At 46.9% G+C, this 17,281-nt stretch overlaps 1 protein-coding gene across 1 annotated transcript in view; it reads right to left on the bottom strand.

Annotated features, from left to right (window-relative positions):
* Nucleotides 1-261: 261 nt before the first annotated feature.
* Nucleotides 262-17,281, bottom strand: part of Grb2 (growth factor receptor-bound protein 2) — an 81,197-nt gene continuing 64,177 nt past the window's right edge. The window contains exons 4-6 of the mRNA XM_013037975.1: nucleotides 7,681-7,803; nucleotides 3,184-3,352; nucleotides 262-2,320 (exon numbers count right to left, since the gene is read on the bottom strand). Coding sequence (XP_012893429.1) covers nucleotides 2,135-2,320; nucleotides 3,184-3,352; nucleotides 7,681-7,803 — 478 coding nt within the window. The 3' untranslated portion in view covers nucleotides 262-2,134. The remainder of the gene's footprint in view (nucleotides 2,321-3,183; nucleotides 3,353-7,680; nucleotides 7,804-17,281) is intronic.

Genomic DNA, 17,281 nt, shown 5'->3' with positions numbered 1-17,281 from the left:
GGTGCTAGTAGCTCACACCTGTAATCCTGGCTGAGGTCTGGTGATCATGGTTCAAAGCCAGCCCAGGCAGGAAACTCTGTGAGACTTTCATCTCCAATAAACCACCAGAAAACTAGAAATAGCGCTGTGTGGCTCAAGTGGCACAGTGCTAGCCTTGAGCTGAAGAACTGAGGGACAGCGCCCAGGCCCAGAGTTCAAGCCCTAGAATGGATCAAAAAAAAAAAAAAAGTTAGGCAAGGGGGGGAAAAAGATAACAGAGTGAAGAATTCATTGTATGTTTATTCACAAGAATTCATTGTATGTTTATTATTCACAGTTAATCACTACCTACCAAATGCTATCCGCAGTTAAAGGATTAAGTACATAGGTCTTTTTATTTAAACACTGATTTTTTTTAAATATATACACACAAAACTTAGTTCAGCAAGGCTTCATGATATACACCAATTCCAAAATAAAACAATCAAATGGTCCAGGTGTGAATGCCAGGGATTCCTTTTGTTGATCATCAGCAGGGTAAGGAGAAGCGGGAGGAGCCAGGAGAGGTGAGAATGCTCCTCTCCTCCTGGTCTTGGGGCGCTGAGAATCTACCTCTACAGATCCTCAAGAACACAAAGGTCCATTCCTGGGGAGAGGCTGAAGGGAGCTTTGCTCTGGTTATGAGGAGGAGGACTGGGTGGGGAGGGGACAGGCACATTACTACAAGGGACCAAAAGTTGGCAGAAAGGCAGAGCTTTGGGGTGGCCTTGGCTTTCCTGTCCTTCCCACCTCACTTCCCACTGTCCCTACCTCTCACCATGGACTAGGGGGAGCAGCTGCAGATGCGGCCCACTGGGTGGGGAGACCATCCTGCCACTTCTCGCTGCGGCCTTACTGCTTACCTGATGAGTTAGGGGAGCCATAGGTGAAAGGCAGGACCTGATTTAAGCGTATGGAAAAAAAGCAAATCCTGTTTCCACCCAGTGTAGAACTACAGTAGGACCTGTGACAGTCAGGTAAGGACAATTTGGGTGCTTCTTTTCCCCTCAGACTTGCAGTGGCTCCATGGACTTGTGCCTGGGGGGCTGGGGAGGTGGCGGTGAGGAGGGATATCTCTGGGAGCAGAGGGACAGGACACACCTGAGATCTGGAAACCAAGACTCCGCTGCCCTTGAAATCTGGCCAGATGCACCCAGTGAGTTAGAGCTGCGACCACCCCCTCTGCAGCTGGCTAGCACCCCTTCCCCTTGGAGGGGCTCCCAAATATTAAAGCTGAGCCTGCATCGCTGGCTGGGCCCAGGCAGATCGCTCACGCCCTCTGCCACTCCCACCTGTCTCCTTCTCTACCCTGCTTCCCCCTCCTCCAGGGGGAATTATTTACAGAGCAGGAGACAAACTGGGCGAAAAGCTCTGGACTGTCTTTAACTTATTTTACAACAAAACAAATTAAAAAAACACCACTCATAAGCAACCTTTGAAATAAGAAAAAAGGCACTATGCAAAACAACATCGCCAACGGCATCTGGAGTTAACAGTGGAAAGCGGGCAGGCTTGCGGCCCAACTGGCCAGACTCTTGGGAGGTCACAGGGCTTTGGGGGCAGGGGCCTCCTTCCCCTCCCCCTCTAATTCCCACTGTGAAGAAGGGTTAGGGGGACAGGCAGAGGTCCTCTTCTGGAGGAGGGGGGTTCCAACAAAGGCCCCAGGCTGCCCTGCCCACTCCTTTTTGTGTGTATATATGAAGAACACAGGCTGTCCTTTCTGTCATTTCCACCAAAACAGACATTTTGCATAGAGAAAATACCAGCCCGCTTGGTTTCTTTTCTTTTATTATTGGCATCAGCTGGGGCTATATGCGGCCTTAAACGTCATGCACTGAGGACAGGAGAAAAAGGATGAGAAAAAGGACACAGGAGGCAAACAGGAGCAGCGGTGAGAATCTGTAATAAAAACTCTTCTTAATTCATAGGTAAGTTTTGGCATTTTGATATCCAACGCCCCTTCCCACCCCCACCCCCCCAAAGTTGCAACCAAAGTGAGATGGTCACCAGTGTGACCCAGCCAGGTGTTCTCCACTCCCCGCAGGAGGCAGCTTGTGGGGAGATTTCATTTGTATTTTTCAACTTTCCACTTTCTTTAAATAATCTGTCTGGCTTGTTAGACGTTCCGGTTCACCGGAGTGACGTAATTGCGAGGAAACATGCCGGTCTGCCCGTGGCAAGCCCCCTTCCACCAATTGGGGTCAGAGTTATCCATGACGTGGATGAAGTCTCCCCGGCGGAAGCCCAGCTCACCATCCTCCTGGGGGTCAAAATCAAAGAGGGCCTGCACGTACGTGGGCTGCTGCAAAAGAGGAGCAGGGAGACACAGGCATCCTGATTCCCAATTCTGCCACTGCTGTCCCTGCAGGCTGGCGGTGCACACGTCCCTCTGCTGTCACTACCCATATGCCCCACTGCTTCCTCTTTTTTTTTGCTGGTCCTGGGGCTTGAACTCAGGGCCTTGGCTCTGTCTCTGAGCTGCTTTTTGTTCAAGACTAGCACTCTATCACTTGAACTTCTGGCTTTTCTGAGTAGTTTATCAGAGATAAGTCTCAAAGACTTTTCTACCTACTCTGGCTTCGAACACAATCCTCAGATCTCAGCTTCCTGAGTTGCTAGGATTACAGGCGTGAGCCACTGATGCCATGCTACCCCATTTATTCTTATACATTCTAAGTTTGCCCTTAGGAAAGTTCACAATATTTCATGCTCCAAATATAATAAGATATATCTCACTGAGGAGGGCCCAAGGGGCCACATTATTAAGTAAGGAGCAGAAGAATGGGGTGGGGGTTCTCTGAAAATGTTTGCACTCCTATCACTCACTTAAGGTTTGATAGATTCAAAAGGTCTAGAAGTGTAGTAAAACAAGGTGCTCCTTACATGGCTCAGGACTGGGGTATCAGTAGCGAGGGTGGACCCCACACCTCGTCAAAACATGGCTTGCCTTGCCACCTGCTCCCGGGGCAGAACAGGTGGGAGAGAATGTATAAGGGGCTATCTCCCAGAGAAAGCCTAGCAGCACAGCCTTCCAGATGCACTTGCCATGTTATTCCACACTACAGATGTTCAACGTAAATTAGGGCAGCCGTAACCTGGAGAAGGGCTGCCCTGGCTCTGCAGAGCTCCTTCCTCGTGCTGGAAGAGGTCTTGGCTCAGTCTTACCTGTGGCACTTGTTCTATGTCTCGCAGGAATATCTGCTGGTTCCTGGACACGGATGTCGATCTATGGTAATCTACCAGCTCATTCAAAGAATTGAACTTCACCACCCAGAGGAAATACTTTCCAGCTCCATCGCGGAGCACCTTGAAGTGCTGCACGTCATTACCGAACCTGGGGAGGCGCAGAGAACACATGTGAGCTGGCCACAGTCCTGCCATGTCAGCACTGCCCATACAGTAGGTGCTGAGAGGCACTTCTCACTGCTTGAGGACACCCCTTGCCTATTGGCTGGGGAGAGCCAGGCATTCGCCAGGCATCCTCGGGCTGTCTCCATGACTGACCATCACCAGTAATAATGAGAAGAATCCGCAGAGGGGGAAACATCATCCACCGTCAGATCTCAAAGATGTCTGTCCTAACACCAAATAATAGCTCCTTAAAAAAAAATAAAGAGTCAGGCTCATGCCTGTCATCCTAGCTACTCAGGAGGCTGACATCTGAGGATCACAGTTCAAAGCCAGCCCAGGCAGGAAAGTCTATGAGACTCTTATCTCCAATAAATCACTAGAAAACTGGAAGTGGCGCTGTGGCTCAAGCGTTAGAGCACCAGCCTTGAGCTGAAGAGCTGAGGGATAGCTCCCAAGCCGAGTTCAAGCCCCATGACTGACAAAAAAAAAAAAACAACAACAAAAACAAAGATTGTGGCTTATCTTCCTTAAAAAAAAAAAAAGTTGGAAGTGGCACTGTGGTTCAAGTGGTAGAGTGCAAGCCTTTTGTACAAAAGCTCAGGAACAGTGCTCAGGCATGAGTTCAAGCCCCAGGATGAGAAAGAAAGAAAAAGGAAAAAAGTGACATTCAAACACTACAAAATATATGATGGGAAAAAGGTGAGAAGAAATTAGAAGTTTTGCTATAATTCTCCTGGGACAGGAAATGGTTAAAAGTTGTGCTTTTACTAGGTGCTGGTGACTCATACTTGTAATCTAGCTACTCAGGAGGCTGACATCTCAGGATCACCAATCCAAGCCAGTCCAGGCAGGAAAGTCCAGGAGATTCTTATCTCCAACAAACTACTCAGAAAAAGCAGGAAGTGGCTCTGAGGCTAAAGTGGTAGAGCATTAGCCTTGAGCAAAAGAAGTGCAAGAACGGAGGCCAGGCTCAGAGTTCAAACTCCAGGGCTGGGAAAAAAGAAAAAAAAAAAAGTTGTGCTTTCATTCAGAATGTTAGCTATGTTCCCTTTTCAGGTGAAAAAGGTCTCAGAATAGGCTGGTTGCCAGTTTGAGGCCAGCCTGGGCTACACAGTGAGACCTCTTCTCAAAACAAAGAAGCATTAAAGGTCTCAGATCAAATGACTTTCAGGGACAATAAATAAACAAGGCCCAGGGCTGGGAAGGTGGCTCGGTAGAGCGCTTGCCTTGCATGGCATGCATGAAGCCCTGGGTTCGATTCCTCAGCACCACATAAGCAGAAAAAGCAGGAAGTGGTGCTGTGGCTCAAGTGGTAGAGCGCTAGCCTTGAGCTGAAGAGCTGAGAGCCAGCACCCAGGCCCAGAGTTCAAGCCCCATGACTAACCAAAAAATAAACAAGGCCCAGCTATCAGAGAAACAACAGCTGCCTTATTGGGTAACATGCTTCCTTTTGCACTGGTCAGCAAAAAAAAGCAGCAAGTGTGACTGACTGGTGCTGACCCAAGGTGTTTGCCACAGTGTCACCTGACCTGGACAGGAGATCACGGAGAGCTCTGTGTCCTGGTGAACAACAAGCCCTCAAGAGGAAACGGGCATTTGTAAAATGAATGGAGTCTCCCCTCTGTTTATCCTTAAAGCTTGGAAAAAACCAGATGATTCCTACAGATAATCCAGCAGGTGGCAGCACTGAACACAAGACATCCACTTTGCAAACTACAATAGTTCCCCCTTATTCTTGGGAGATTAGTCGCAAGACCCTCAGAAGACGTCTGAAAGCAGAGATGACACCAATGCTTACTGTATCTGCTCTGCGTACTATACATACAACATTTTCTTCCCTTTACCACAACCCTAGGGTAAAGCTTAGCTTTCAGTAAAAGATTAATAATAAGAAATAGAACAATTTCCTGAACTAAGTTATTTCTGGGAAAAAGTGACTTCTGGAATCTCCCATTTAGTATTTTCAGACTGCAGCTGATCTTAGGAACTGCAGATTAGCGAGGCTACTGGCCTGCGTCTCTGTGCTAAGTGGACGGCAAGGGCTTTGGGAGGAAGGTCACCCTCACAGAACACCACGCGTCTCCAAAGCCAGCTTGTTCCGTGTGAGGCAGCGGCTTCTGACACAAAGCATTCTGACAGCCAGTGTCAGTCAGCAACACTCTTATCACCCAGCCACATCTCTAGTCCACTCAGTGTTGCAGATCAAGACCAAACATCTAGAAACTAGAAGTATCTCAGAGGCCTGATGTTGCTTCAACTCCCTTTGGGAAGACATTTGTGTTGTTAAAAGGCAGCAATGACATCTGCTTTGTTTTTAGCTTCTGAAACAACAAATACACTAAGTCCCTAAAAGTCTTTTTTTTTTTTTTTTTTGGTGCTTGTACTGGGACTTGAACTCAGGACTTACACTGTCCCTTAGCTTATTTGCTCAAGGCTGGTGCTCTATAACCTGAGTCAGTTTCTTTTCTGCTTTTTTGATGGTTAACTTGAGGTCAGTGTCTCGTGGACTTTCAGCCTGGGCTAAAACAGCAATCCTCAGATTTCAGCCTCCTGAGTAGCAAGATTACAAGTGTGAGCCACAAGGCCTGACTCCTAAAAGATTTTATCTGATAGAAGGGAACAGCTTGTCCGTCCCTAGCACCGGTGGTGGTGGGAGCTGCGCAGTGATGGCTGGGCAGACAGCCCGCCCCCCAGCTCAAGTGGGCTGCCCAGTCCTGTCGGCCCCACCCGCTGCTTAACCACTTGTTGTCTAGTGGAAGTGGAAGACAGCAAAACAGATGACGCACAAGCTAAGGAGAAGCATACAAATGATAATTCCACAACCCACCTCACCGGGATCCTCATTAGACCCTCACTTCTGCTTGTTCAATCAAATGCTTCAAAAAGCCCTCGTTACAAGAGGGGTGATTATTACATTGTGTTAGGAATCAAAGACAACTGTACTATAGATATATTTGAAGCACCACAAACCTATCACAATTGTACATTTTAATCTATATTTCAAAAAGACAAGTAGTACAGTTTTGAAATCGGAAAAGTCTTATGCTTTATTTTCATTTGTTAACAAGAACTGGTTTATAGCTTTCCTTTAAAAAAACTTTTAATGGAAGTAATCTATAACAAAATAGTAATCTGAATGTTTAACCTAATCACCTGCTTGTAAACGATGAAATGATTTTTTTTATGATTCCTGAGGGTTTCCTATGAAATATATTAACTAGAAAAAAGCTGAGATGGGCGCTGGTGGCTCACGCCTGTAATCCTAGCTACTCAGGAGGCTGAGATCTGAGGATCGAGGTTCAAAGCCAGCCCGGGCAGGAGAGACCGTGAGACTCCTATCTCCAATAAACCACTAGAAAACCGGAAGTGGCACTGTAGCTCAAGTGGTAGAGCGCCCACCTTGAGCTGAAGAGCTGAGGGACCAGCGCCCAGGCCCAGAGTTCAAGCCCCACGACCGACAAAAAAAAAAAAAAAGCTGAAAGTGACAATTTAACTTGAAATTCTCTTCCAGAGATGAAGTGTAAGTTGGTCTAGAATCCTTAAAAAAGTTCCAGTTTTTACTTGGTATGTGATTCTCAGGGTAGTATGATTCCCAAGGGAAAGTAAGCCCCCAAATCTCTAGTGGTTCCAGGCCTGGTGGCTCATGCCTTTAATCCCAGCTTCTCGGGAGGTAAAAACTGGAAGGAGTGAGGTTGGAGTCCAGGTCAAATTCCTTGGAACCTTTTCGAGTTAATATGACAGGTGCAAGACAGGCTGGAGCTGTCTGATAAAGGCAAGGCAAGGCAGCTGCGCAGCCACCCACCAGACACACCGAAGGCCGTAGAGGAGTGGTAGGGACGGGGGAATAGCAGCTGCAACAGACTCTGTAGTTCAAAACTCTTTAATGGGCTGGGCACGTGGCTTTTTTGATAGAGCGCTTGCCTAGCATGCGTGAAGCCTTGGGTTCGATTCCTCAGGACCACATAAACAGACAATCCCAGAAGTGGTGCTGTGGCTCAAGTGGTAGAGAGCTAGCCTTAAGCAAAAGCAGCTCAGGGACAGTGACCAGGCCCTGAGTTCAAGCCCAGGACTGGCAAAAAATGAAAAAATCAAACTCACAAAAAAACTCTTCTATAGAACCATGTCTTCATTCTAAACCCAGCACTGCTAGAACTTTCAGAAGAGCCAACAATTAGACTTTTAATGTAGAATTAAAATGCCAGTTAGATTAAGCCTCTTCCACTTTGTGTGTTGCCAGTCACCTGACCAATGGCTGCTCAGGTTTAATCAGCCCAAGCCAGGGGTGCGGTGGCTCCAGCAGGAAATACTTACTTGACGGAGAGGGAAAAATCGCCAGGAGCACTCTCGCTCTCTCGAATTAGAAAGGCCCCATCGTGCCGCTGTTTGCTAAGCATCTCTTCTGCCTTGGCTCTGGGGATTTTGCCAAAAAACCACCTAAGGAAGGAAGGCAAGCCAGTCAACATCTGCTTCCCCACAAAGAAACGGGATGTTCCGCCTTAAATGTCAGCAGCAGACACTCCTTCCAGAGGAAGAGGCTCGCCCTTTACCCTCTGGTCTTACGGTGCCCAATGCACACTGACATTAGCGCCCATCCTTCCTGAGGGATGGGCTCTCCACAGCTTTCCTCACGCTCCTTCCCACAATGCCACAAGACACTATCATAGGCTGCTCTTTCTGGGGAGAGAAACAAGAATGGGCTTCTGGAGCCAAAGCCCCCAAGTCTCTGAAAGACACTAGGAAAAACCCAGGCCTGAGAATGGCAGCACAGGGCAGACCATAGCGGGAGAGCCAGATGGTTCTTCCAGTAAGCTGGCTAAGGAAGAGCACTGCACTGCAGGAACAGGGCTGTGGGGGAGGGATGCTTCGAGGCCCAGAAGTTGGAGGCAGAACTGAGAGCCAAAGGGAAGAAGCCTGTACCTTTGCAGTTGAATGTTGCAACCTATCGTGGACTCCTTAATCTGTTGCAACCAGTAGCAATGCAATAATGGAGACCAGGCCATGGAATTGAGCTTTGGGGTACCAGGGGACCTGTAGCCTTCCGCCAGCAACAGCTCCCAACATTCCATTAACCAAGGTTTTTTATTGGTCTTGTGCAAGGAAGTAAGATACAAACTTCAACATGTGACAATATTTCATATGCAAGTGGTAGGTGACCTTCTTATTCTGGGAAGGAGAGCTGACTAGTAAACAGCCTTCAATTTGCATAAACCTAAGTCTACCCTTAGGTTCCCACAGTTTAGGGTGGAATCTGAGTTTCCCTTAAGCCAGGACTGATTGACCTTTCCAGGAAAACTCAGCTTTCTAGAGTGTACTGGGAGAAGGCATTCCAACTCCCAATCCTTTTGGGGCTCTCACAGTAGAAAGTCAATATTCCACTTGGGTCTAACATCAACAGAAAGGGGGATTCTATTCACTGAAAGGCAATGGACATAACTAGAAAGCTACCGACGTCTGGCTTGGCTTTGGCTTCTTTTATTTATTTTTATTTATTTATTTATTTTTGGGTCCGGTCATGGGGCCTGAACTCTGGGCCTGGGCGCTGTCCCTCAGCTCTTCAGCTCAAGGCTAGCGCTCTACCACTTGAGCCACAGCACCACTTCTGGCTTTTTTCTCTTTGCTTATGTGGTGCTGAGGAATCGAACCCAGGGCCTCAAGTATGCAAGGCAAGCACTCTACCACTGAGCCACCTTCCCAGCCCCATTTATTTTTATTTATTTTTCGGTCGTGGGGCTTGAACTCTGGGCCTGGGCACTGTCCCTCAGCTCTTCAGCTCAAGGCGAGCGCTCTACCACTTGAGCTACAGCGCCACTTCCAGTTTTCTGGTGGTTTATTGGAGATAGGAGTCTCACGGTCTCTCCTGCCCGGGCTGGCTTTGAACCGCGATCCTCAGATCTCAGCCTCCTGAGTAGCTAGGATTACAGGCGTGAGCCACCAGCACCCGGCTGCTTTGGCTTCTTTTAAAGAAAGTAAAATGTCTTAAGGAAAGCAAAAAGGTTAAAGATTCTTCTCAGAGCCTCTGTCTGGGGTCATAGCTCAGCAGATGGCTTGCAGGCCATCAGAAAGAGGTTGGGAATACAGTTTAGTGAGGGTGTGCATGTCCCCCCTTCACACTATCATCTTCAAAGGACTACCTGAAAAGTTAAGATTCATTTTTCTCATTTGAAAAAGTTATAGCTGGGTGCCGGTGGCTTATACCTGTAATCCTAGCTACTCAGGAGGCTGAGAGCTGAGGATTGAGGTTCAAAGCCAGCCCGGGCAGCAAAATCTGTGTGATTCTTATCTCCAATAAACCACCAGAAAATTAGAAATGGCATTGTGGCTTAAATGGTAGAGTGCTTGCCTTGAGCTGAAGAGCTCAGGGGCAGTGCCCAAGCCCAGAGTTCAAGCCCCATGACTAAAACAAAAACAAACAACAAAAAAGAATAATAACGTCTTCGGTTCCCAATGCTAGTTTGCTTTGACCAGAAGAAAGAGTGGCTGAATTCAGAGAAAACTGTGGGAGCAACTGACCTATGGTTCACAGGTGTGTGTGTGTATGTATGTATGTATGTATGTATGTATGTATGTGTGTGTGTGTGTGTGTGTGTGTGTGTGTGTGTGTGTAAGCACGTTTCCTTCCATTTCAAAAGAAAATCACTACTAATTAGTATGGAGGGAAAAATAATTAGGAAAGGACATTTTTTTCCACAATCATTTTCAATGTTTTACTATGAAAAAAAAAGCAAAGCCATTTATTTATAGCTCAGATTTATCTTTTTTTCTTTTCTGTTGCTGAATCAGGATTCCAACTCATGGACGCTTTGCTTAATGGCTGATGTTCTAACCAAATGGAGCCATGCTTCCCACCCCTAAGATTTATCTTTTGTGGTAACTGCAAATTAACATTTGCATTTAACATGCAAATGATAAAACAAAGTTGGAAGCAAAGTGCTACAAGAAGTTTCCAAGCAGACACTGTGGGGGAAACAGGCTATACTGCGGGAGACACCTGGAAACTGTCCACCAGAACCTGAACATCCCCAAACCCAGTGCGGGTGTCACTCTCACTTTGTAGGCTTTGATGCCAGGCTGCACACTCTGTACAACTTGTCCTCTTGCTTCTACAAATACTCAGGGGAATCCTGCAGGGCCGGGAACCAGGTCACACCAGAGTAATGCTGTCTTAACAGAGCAGCTGGCTCTCAGAGGATGAAAGGAGGGCACAGAAACATTTTCTGGTCACTGGTGCTTTTGAGGGCGAGGCGGGCTTGTGTGCAGTGTGCATGTGACTGGTCCAGAGAAAGGACGCACAGGGACATGCTCTCACTCCCGAACTATAGTGGGTAGGGGTGAAGGTTCTCAAAATGGAGTAGAGCACCAGCCACACAAGGCAAGCGAGCTGAGCAAGTACTAGGTCCTGAGTTCAAACCCTAGTACTGAAAAAAAGAAACGAAAGAAGGAAAGAAGGAAGGAAGGAAGGAAGGAAGGAAGGAAGGAAGGAAGGAAGGAAGGAAGGAAGGAAGGAAGACGAAAGAAGGAAAGAAGGAAGGAAGGAAGGAAGGAAGGAAGGAAGGAAGGAAGGAAGGAAGGAAGGAAGGAAGGAAGGAAGGAAGGAAGGAAGGAAGAGAAGTTTCCAAATCTATTCCTGTTATAACAAATGGAAGCTGGACACCAATGGCTCACACCTATAATCTTAGCTACTCAGGAGGTTGGTAGATGACACTCAACATCAATTAACAACCAAAAAAGTTGCAAGTGGAGCAGGGACTCAAGTAGCAGGGCATCAGCCTTGAGTGAAAAAAAAAAAGCTCAGGGAAAATGCCCAAGCGTCAGAGCCCAAAAATCCAAGCTGTGAGACCACAAAGGATTGGGAGTTTGGAATGCCTTCACTCTAGAAAGCTGAGTTTCCCTAGGAAACTCAGTCAATCAGTCCTGGCTTAGGGGAACTCAGAGTCCACCCTAAACTGTGTGGGAACCTAAGGGTAGACTTAGGTTTATGCAAATTGAAGGCTGTTTACTAGTCAGCTCTCCTTCCCAGAATAAGAAGGTCACCTACCACTTTATATCAAATATTGTCACATGTTGAAGTTTGTACCTTACTTCCTTGCATAAGACCAATTAAAAACCTTGGTAAATGGAATGTTGGGATCCGTTGCTGGTGGAAGGCTACAGGTCCCTTGGTTCTTCAAACCTTAGTTGCATGGTCCAGTCTCCTTATTGTGTTGCTCCAGGTCACTACGGATTAAGGGGCACCAGGCAGGTTGTGACACCCAGGCCTCTAGTTCAAGCCCCAAGAACATCACAAATAAATAAGGTAAGAAATAAAAAATAGAAAAGAAAAAAGAAAATTGTTAAGAGACTATTTCATTAAAAAAGATTTCTTGTGAATACATACACTCTCTGACTGTTTGAAAGAGAATGAGCAAGAGGACAATTACACTGCATTGGTTCTTTCTTTCTCTCTCCTTTTTTTTGGTCAGTCATAGGGCTTGAACTCTGGGCCTGGTCACTGTCCCTCAGCTTTTCAGCTCAAGGCTAGTGCTCTACCACTTGAGCCATAGTGCCACTTCCGGCTTTTTCTGCTTATGTGATGCTGAGGAATCAAACCCAGGGCCTCATTCATGCGAGGCATGCACTCTACCACTGAGCCACCTTCCTAGCCCTTTCTCCCTTTTTTTTCTTGTCAGTCATGGGGCTTGAACTCTGGGCCTGGGCACTGTCACTCAGCTCTTAAGGTGAGTGCTCTACCACTTGAGCCACAGTGCCATTTCTGGTTTTCTGGTGGTTTACTGGAATGAGTCTCATAGACTGTCCTGCCTGGACTAGCTTTGAACCTCGATCCTCAGATCTCAGCCTCCGGAGTAGCTAGGATTACAGGAGTAAAGTCACCAGCGCCCAATTGTTCCTTTCCCTTTCCTCCCCTCCCTTCCCCTTCTTTTTTTCCCAGCCCTGGGGCTTGAACTCAGGTCCTGGGCACTGTCCCTAAGTTTCCTTTGCTCAAGGTTAGCATTCTACCACTTGAGCCACAGTGCTACTTCCAGCTTTTTCTGTTTATGTGGTACTGAGGAATTAAACCCAGGGCTTCATGCATGCTAGGCAAGCACTCTACCACTAAGCCACATACATTCCAGACCTGTACTGTTTAGTTCTGAGACAGGGATGTGCTTTCTGCTCAGAGTCATTCATCTGAACTTTGGTCTGCCTAAAAGAAATGCTTTCTTTTTTTTTTAGGTCTGGAACTGGGACTTGAACTCAGTTCCTGATGCTTTGGTTCACTGGCTAGCAACTCTACCAACTGAGCCACAGTTCCAACTCCTTTTTTTTGGGGGGGGGCAGTCATGGGGCTTGAACTCTGGGCCTGGGCGCTGTCCCTCAGTTCTTCAGCTCAAGGCCAACACGTAGAGTGTTGAGCCACAGTGCCACTTCCAGTTTTCTGGTAGTTTACTGGAGATAATAGTCTTACTGACTTTCTTGTCTGGGCTGGCTTTGAACCACGATCCTCAGATCTCAGCATCCTGAGTAGCTAGGATTACAGGCATGAGCCACTGGCACCCAGCTTTTTTTTTTTTTATGATATCTAATATAACTGGGATAATAGGCATACAACCATACCTTGCTGCTTCTACTGAGATGGAGTTTCGCACTGTTCTGCTTGGGTCAGCCTAAAACCTTGATCCTCCTGATATCACCTTCTCTAGCAGGACTATTCTTGAACCACGATCCTTTTAAATAAGTTAGGATTTGAGGTTGAGCCTAAAACATCCTATGTTGTTTATATATGACCCATAACTCAAGACTTTTTTTTTGAGTACTAGGGACTGAAGGGAGGAAGGGCCTTATGTAGGCACTGTACCATTTGATCCTTGCCTCTCAGTGTATACACACAGACTTTTTTTCCTTTTTTTGGTCTGGTTGTGGAGCCTGAACTCTGGGCCTGGGTGCTGTCCCTCAGCTCTTCAGCTCAAGGCTAGCGCTCTACCACTTGAGCCACAGCGCCAATTCCAGCTTTTTTTTTTCTGCTTAGTGGTGCTGAGGAATCGAACCCAGGGCCTCAGGCATGCAAAGCAAGCGCTCTACCACTGAGCCAACTTCCCAGCCCCTCAATTAATTTTTTTCAGTCATGGTGCTTGTACTTAGGGCTTGGGCACTGTCCTTGAGCTTCTTTTGCCCAAGACTAGAGCTCCTCTACTTGAGCCATACACAGCTCCACTTCTAACTTTTTGGTGCTTAACTGGAGGCAAGAGTCTCATCTTGTGAACTTTCTCATCTGGGATAGCTTCTAACTGCGATCCTCAGATCTTATTGTTTAGGCTGGTCTCAACTTGCACTTGTGTTGTCTTTACTGTGTAAGTGCTGGGATAACAGATAGGCAACACTCATGTACCTAGCTGGTGAATTAGAAATGTTTCTTTTCAGTGCCAGGAATCAAACCCAGGGATTCATGCATGCTAGGCAAGCACAGTATATTGAGTTACACCCACAATCCCAATGGGTGTTTAAAAATACCCAAAACCTTCCTAAATAGGAAAAAATAATATTTGGCAGGAGAGGCCACAAAGCCTAAAATTTCTGCTATCTGACCTTTTATAGAGACACACTTTGATCAAGTGTGTAATCTGAAGGATGAATGAAGAAAACAGAAGAGGACCTGTGGTCTGATCCAACAATTTGTCTCTCTCTTAGTAACTACTGTCCAATGCTTCTCCCAACACGGTATTTCCAATGAGCCTCTATGAAAACCCCACATACCCTGTAAAGCAAATTCTAAGACCAAGAGGCTGTAAGAATGTGGGAAATCTAAGAAATTCACACTCAGCTTCTTGAAGCTGCTGGTTTGCCACCACTGGTGCCTGCCCCTTTAGTAACCTGGGCAAGCTGCATGTTGATCCTCAGTCTTACATTACAGGGACCTCAAGTGAGTAGAAGTATCAAAGTATCATCCCACAGACAGAGATCTTGTAATCTTTTTTTTTTTTTGGGGGGGGGTCCGGTTGTGGGGCCTGAACTCTGGGCCTGGGCGCTGTCCCTCAGCTCTTCAGCTCAAGGCTAGCGCTATACCACTTGAGCCACAGCGCCACTTCCGGCTTTTTCTTTTTGCTTATGTGGTGCTAGGGAATCGAACCCTGGGCCTCATGCATGCAAGGCAAGCGCTCTACCACTGAGCCACCTTCCTAGCCCCTTTTCTTTTTTTTTGGTCCGGTCGTGGGGCCTGAGCTCTGGGCCTGGGCGCTGTCCCTCAGCTCTTCAGCTCAAGGCTAGCGCTCTACCACTTGAGCCACAGCGCCACTTCCGGCTTTTTTCTTCTTGTTTATGTGGTGCTGCGGAATCGAACCCAGGGCCTCATGCATGCAAGGCAAGCGCTCTACCACTCAGTCACCTTCCCAGCCCCTTTTCTTTTTTCTTATGTGGTGCTGAGGAATCGAACCCAGGGCCTCAGGCATGCAAGGCAAGCACTCTACCACTGAGCAAACTTCCCAGCCCAAGATCTAGTAATCTTATGTGCATACACAGTTCAAGATTTTGTGCAAAAGCACTTTTTTTTTGGTCTGGCTGACTGTAAGGCTTGAATTCAGGGCCTGGGTGCTGTCCCTGAGCTCTCTTGCTCAAGGCTAGCACTCTACCACTTTGAATCACAGTTCTACTTCTGGTTTTTGAGTGATTAATTGGAGACAAATAGTTTCACAGGGATTTTTCTGCCCAGGCTGGCTTTGAACCATGATCTTCAGATTTTAGCCTCCTGAGTAGCTAGTATTACAGGTGTGAGCCATCAGCGCACTGCTATACTTTTGATTTTTTTTTTTGGGGTCCAGTCGTGGGGCCTGAACTCTGGGCCTGGGTGCTGTCCCTCAGCTCCTCAGCTCTTCAGCTCAAGGCTAGTGCTCTACCACTTGAGCCACAGCGCCACTTCTGGCCTTTTTCTTTTTGCTTATATGGTGCTGAGGAATTGAACCCAGGGCCTCAGGCGTGCAAGGCAAGCGCTCTACCACTGAGCCACCTTCCCAGCTCCAATATACTTTTGATTTTTATAATCAAGGCTTTCAGCCTTGAATATCAATTTAAAAATATTTGCTAAGCTACTATGTACAAAAGCAAGCTACATGTTTCCAAGAATATAAAAGTAGAGGACATGAATTCTCCAAGGAATATAAGATCTTTTGTGGAAGCGAGGAGGGGGGAGATCCAACAAGATAGTACAAGTTCTAAAGAAAGATGAGACCAGCCTTCACTTTGTAATCACCCCATGAAACATTTATAAAAGAGCAATTAGGAGGTGCCTGGCTCTCTTCAAAGTAAAAAGAAATTTCTTTACCCCACTCCCCCCGCCCCCACCATTGGTATCTGTATGGTCCCTATATCACCATGAGGGCCAGCCCAACTCCTCTCCAGGCTAATGCCTCCTAGATGTGATCTCAAACAGCTGCCATGTGAACTATGTGGGAACTTTATTATACCATAAGTTAACTGCGGACTATAATGTCCTATTACCTTGCACAGTCCTGCCACAAAACAAGCACTCTGTAAGAGTTTATTGACCCCTGCATGAACACAACTGGTAGTTTTATGGGAGACTTCTCAATCATTTACCTTGTTTTACAGAAGACAAATTATTTTCCTAGAAGAGGCTCAGGATTTTTGTTTATACATGTCTTTACCTCTATAGATTACATGTATAGGGGAGGAGCAATACTCTTTTTTTGTTTCGGTTTTGCATTGTGAGATTTTCGTAATGAATGCTGTATTAATCAATTACTGGCACTGAATAAAGATACTAGATGCTGTAGTAACTTGTAGAAGGAAGAATGAATTAGATGATCCTGAAAGCCTTTTTTAGCACTATGACCTATGTATGTCTATTTCATTATTTGGGGAAATAAGAACAGGCACAGGCCAGTGCCAGTGACTCATGCCTGTATTCCTAGCTACTCAGGTGACTGATATCTGAGGATCGTAGTTGGAAGCCAGCCCAGGCAGGAAAGTCTGTGAGACACTTATTTCTAATAAACTATTCAGAAGGGTCTGGGAAGGTAGCTCAGTGGTAGAGTGCTTGCCTTGCATGCATGAAGCCCTAGGTTCTATTCCTCAGCACAACATAGGCAGAAAAAGCTGGAAGTGGCACTGTAGCTCAAACGGTAGAGTGCTAGCCTTGAGCTGAAGAGCTAAGGGACAGTGCCCAGGTCCAGAGTTCAGGCTCACGACTGGTGGGGGGAGGGGAAGAAGGGAGGGAGGGGGTGAGGGGGGTGGACAGAAAAACAAACACTCAGAAAAAAACAGGAAGTGGCGGGCTGGGAAGGTGGTAGAGTGCTTGTCTTGCATGCATGAGGCCCTGGGTTCAATTCCTCAGCACCACATAAGCAGAAAAAGCTGAAAATGGCGCTGTGGCTCCAGTGGTAGATGCTCGCCTTGAGCTGAAGAGCTGATGGACAGTGCCCAGGGCCAGAGTTCAAGCCCCACCAACCAGAAAACAAAACAAAACAAAACAGGAAGTGGTGCTGTGCCTCAAGTGGTAGAATGCTAGCCTTGAGCACAAAAAGACTCACAGACAGTGTGCAGGATGGTCCTGAGTTCAAGCCAGGGCAAGCCAAAAAATAAAATAAAATAACAGGTAGTTGGGGGGTAGTGGGGGTGGGAGATGGGAAGAGATGGGAAGGGGAAACAAAGAAGGAGGCAACAATGCTTGACAAGAAATGTACTCATTACCTTGCCCATGTAATTGTAACCCCTCTGTAAGGTATTTTCACAATTAAAAAAAAAAAAACGTGGGGCTGGGAAGGTGGCTCAGTGGTAGAGCGCTTGCCTTGCATAGCTGAGGCCCTGGGTTCCATTCCTCAGCACCACATAAACAAAAAAGCTGGAAGTGGTGCTGTGGCTCAAGTGGTAGAGCACTAGCCTTGAGCTGAAGAGCTGAGGGACAGCGCCCAGGCCCAGAGTTCAG

The sequence above is a fragment of the Dipodomys ordii genome, unplaced genomic scaffold (assembly GCF_000151885.1).
Source record: "Dipodomys ordii isolate 6190 unplaced genomic scaffold, Dord_2.0 Scaffold7, whole genome shotgun sequence".
NCBI classification, from domain to species: domain Eukaryota; kingdom Metazoa; phylum Chordata; class Mammalia; order Rodentia; family Heteromyidae; genus Dipodomys; species Dipodomys ordii.
Note: the sequence above shows the minus strand (reverse complement) of the source record. Positions and strands in the feature narration are given on the sequence as shown.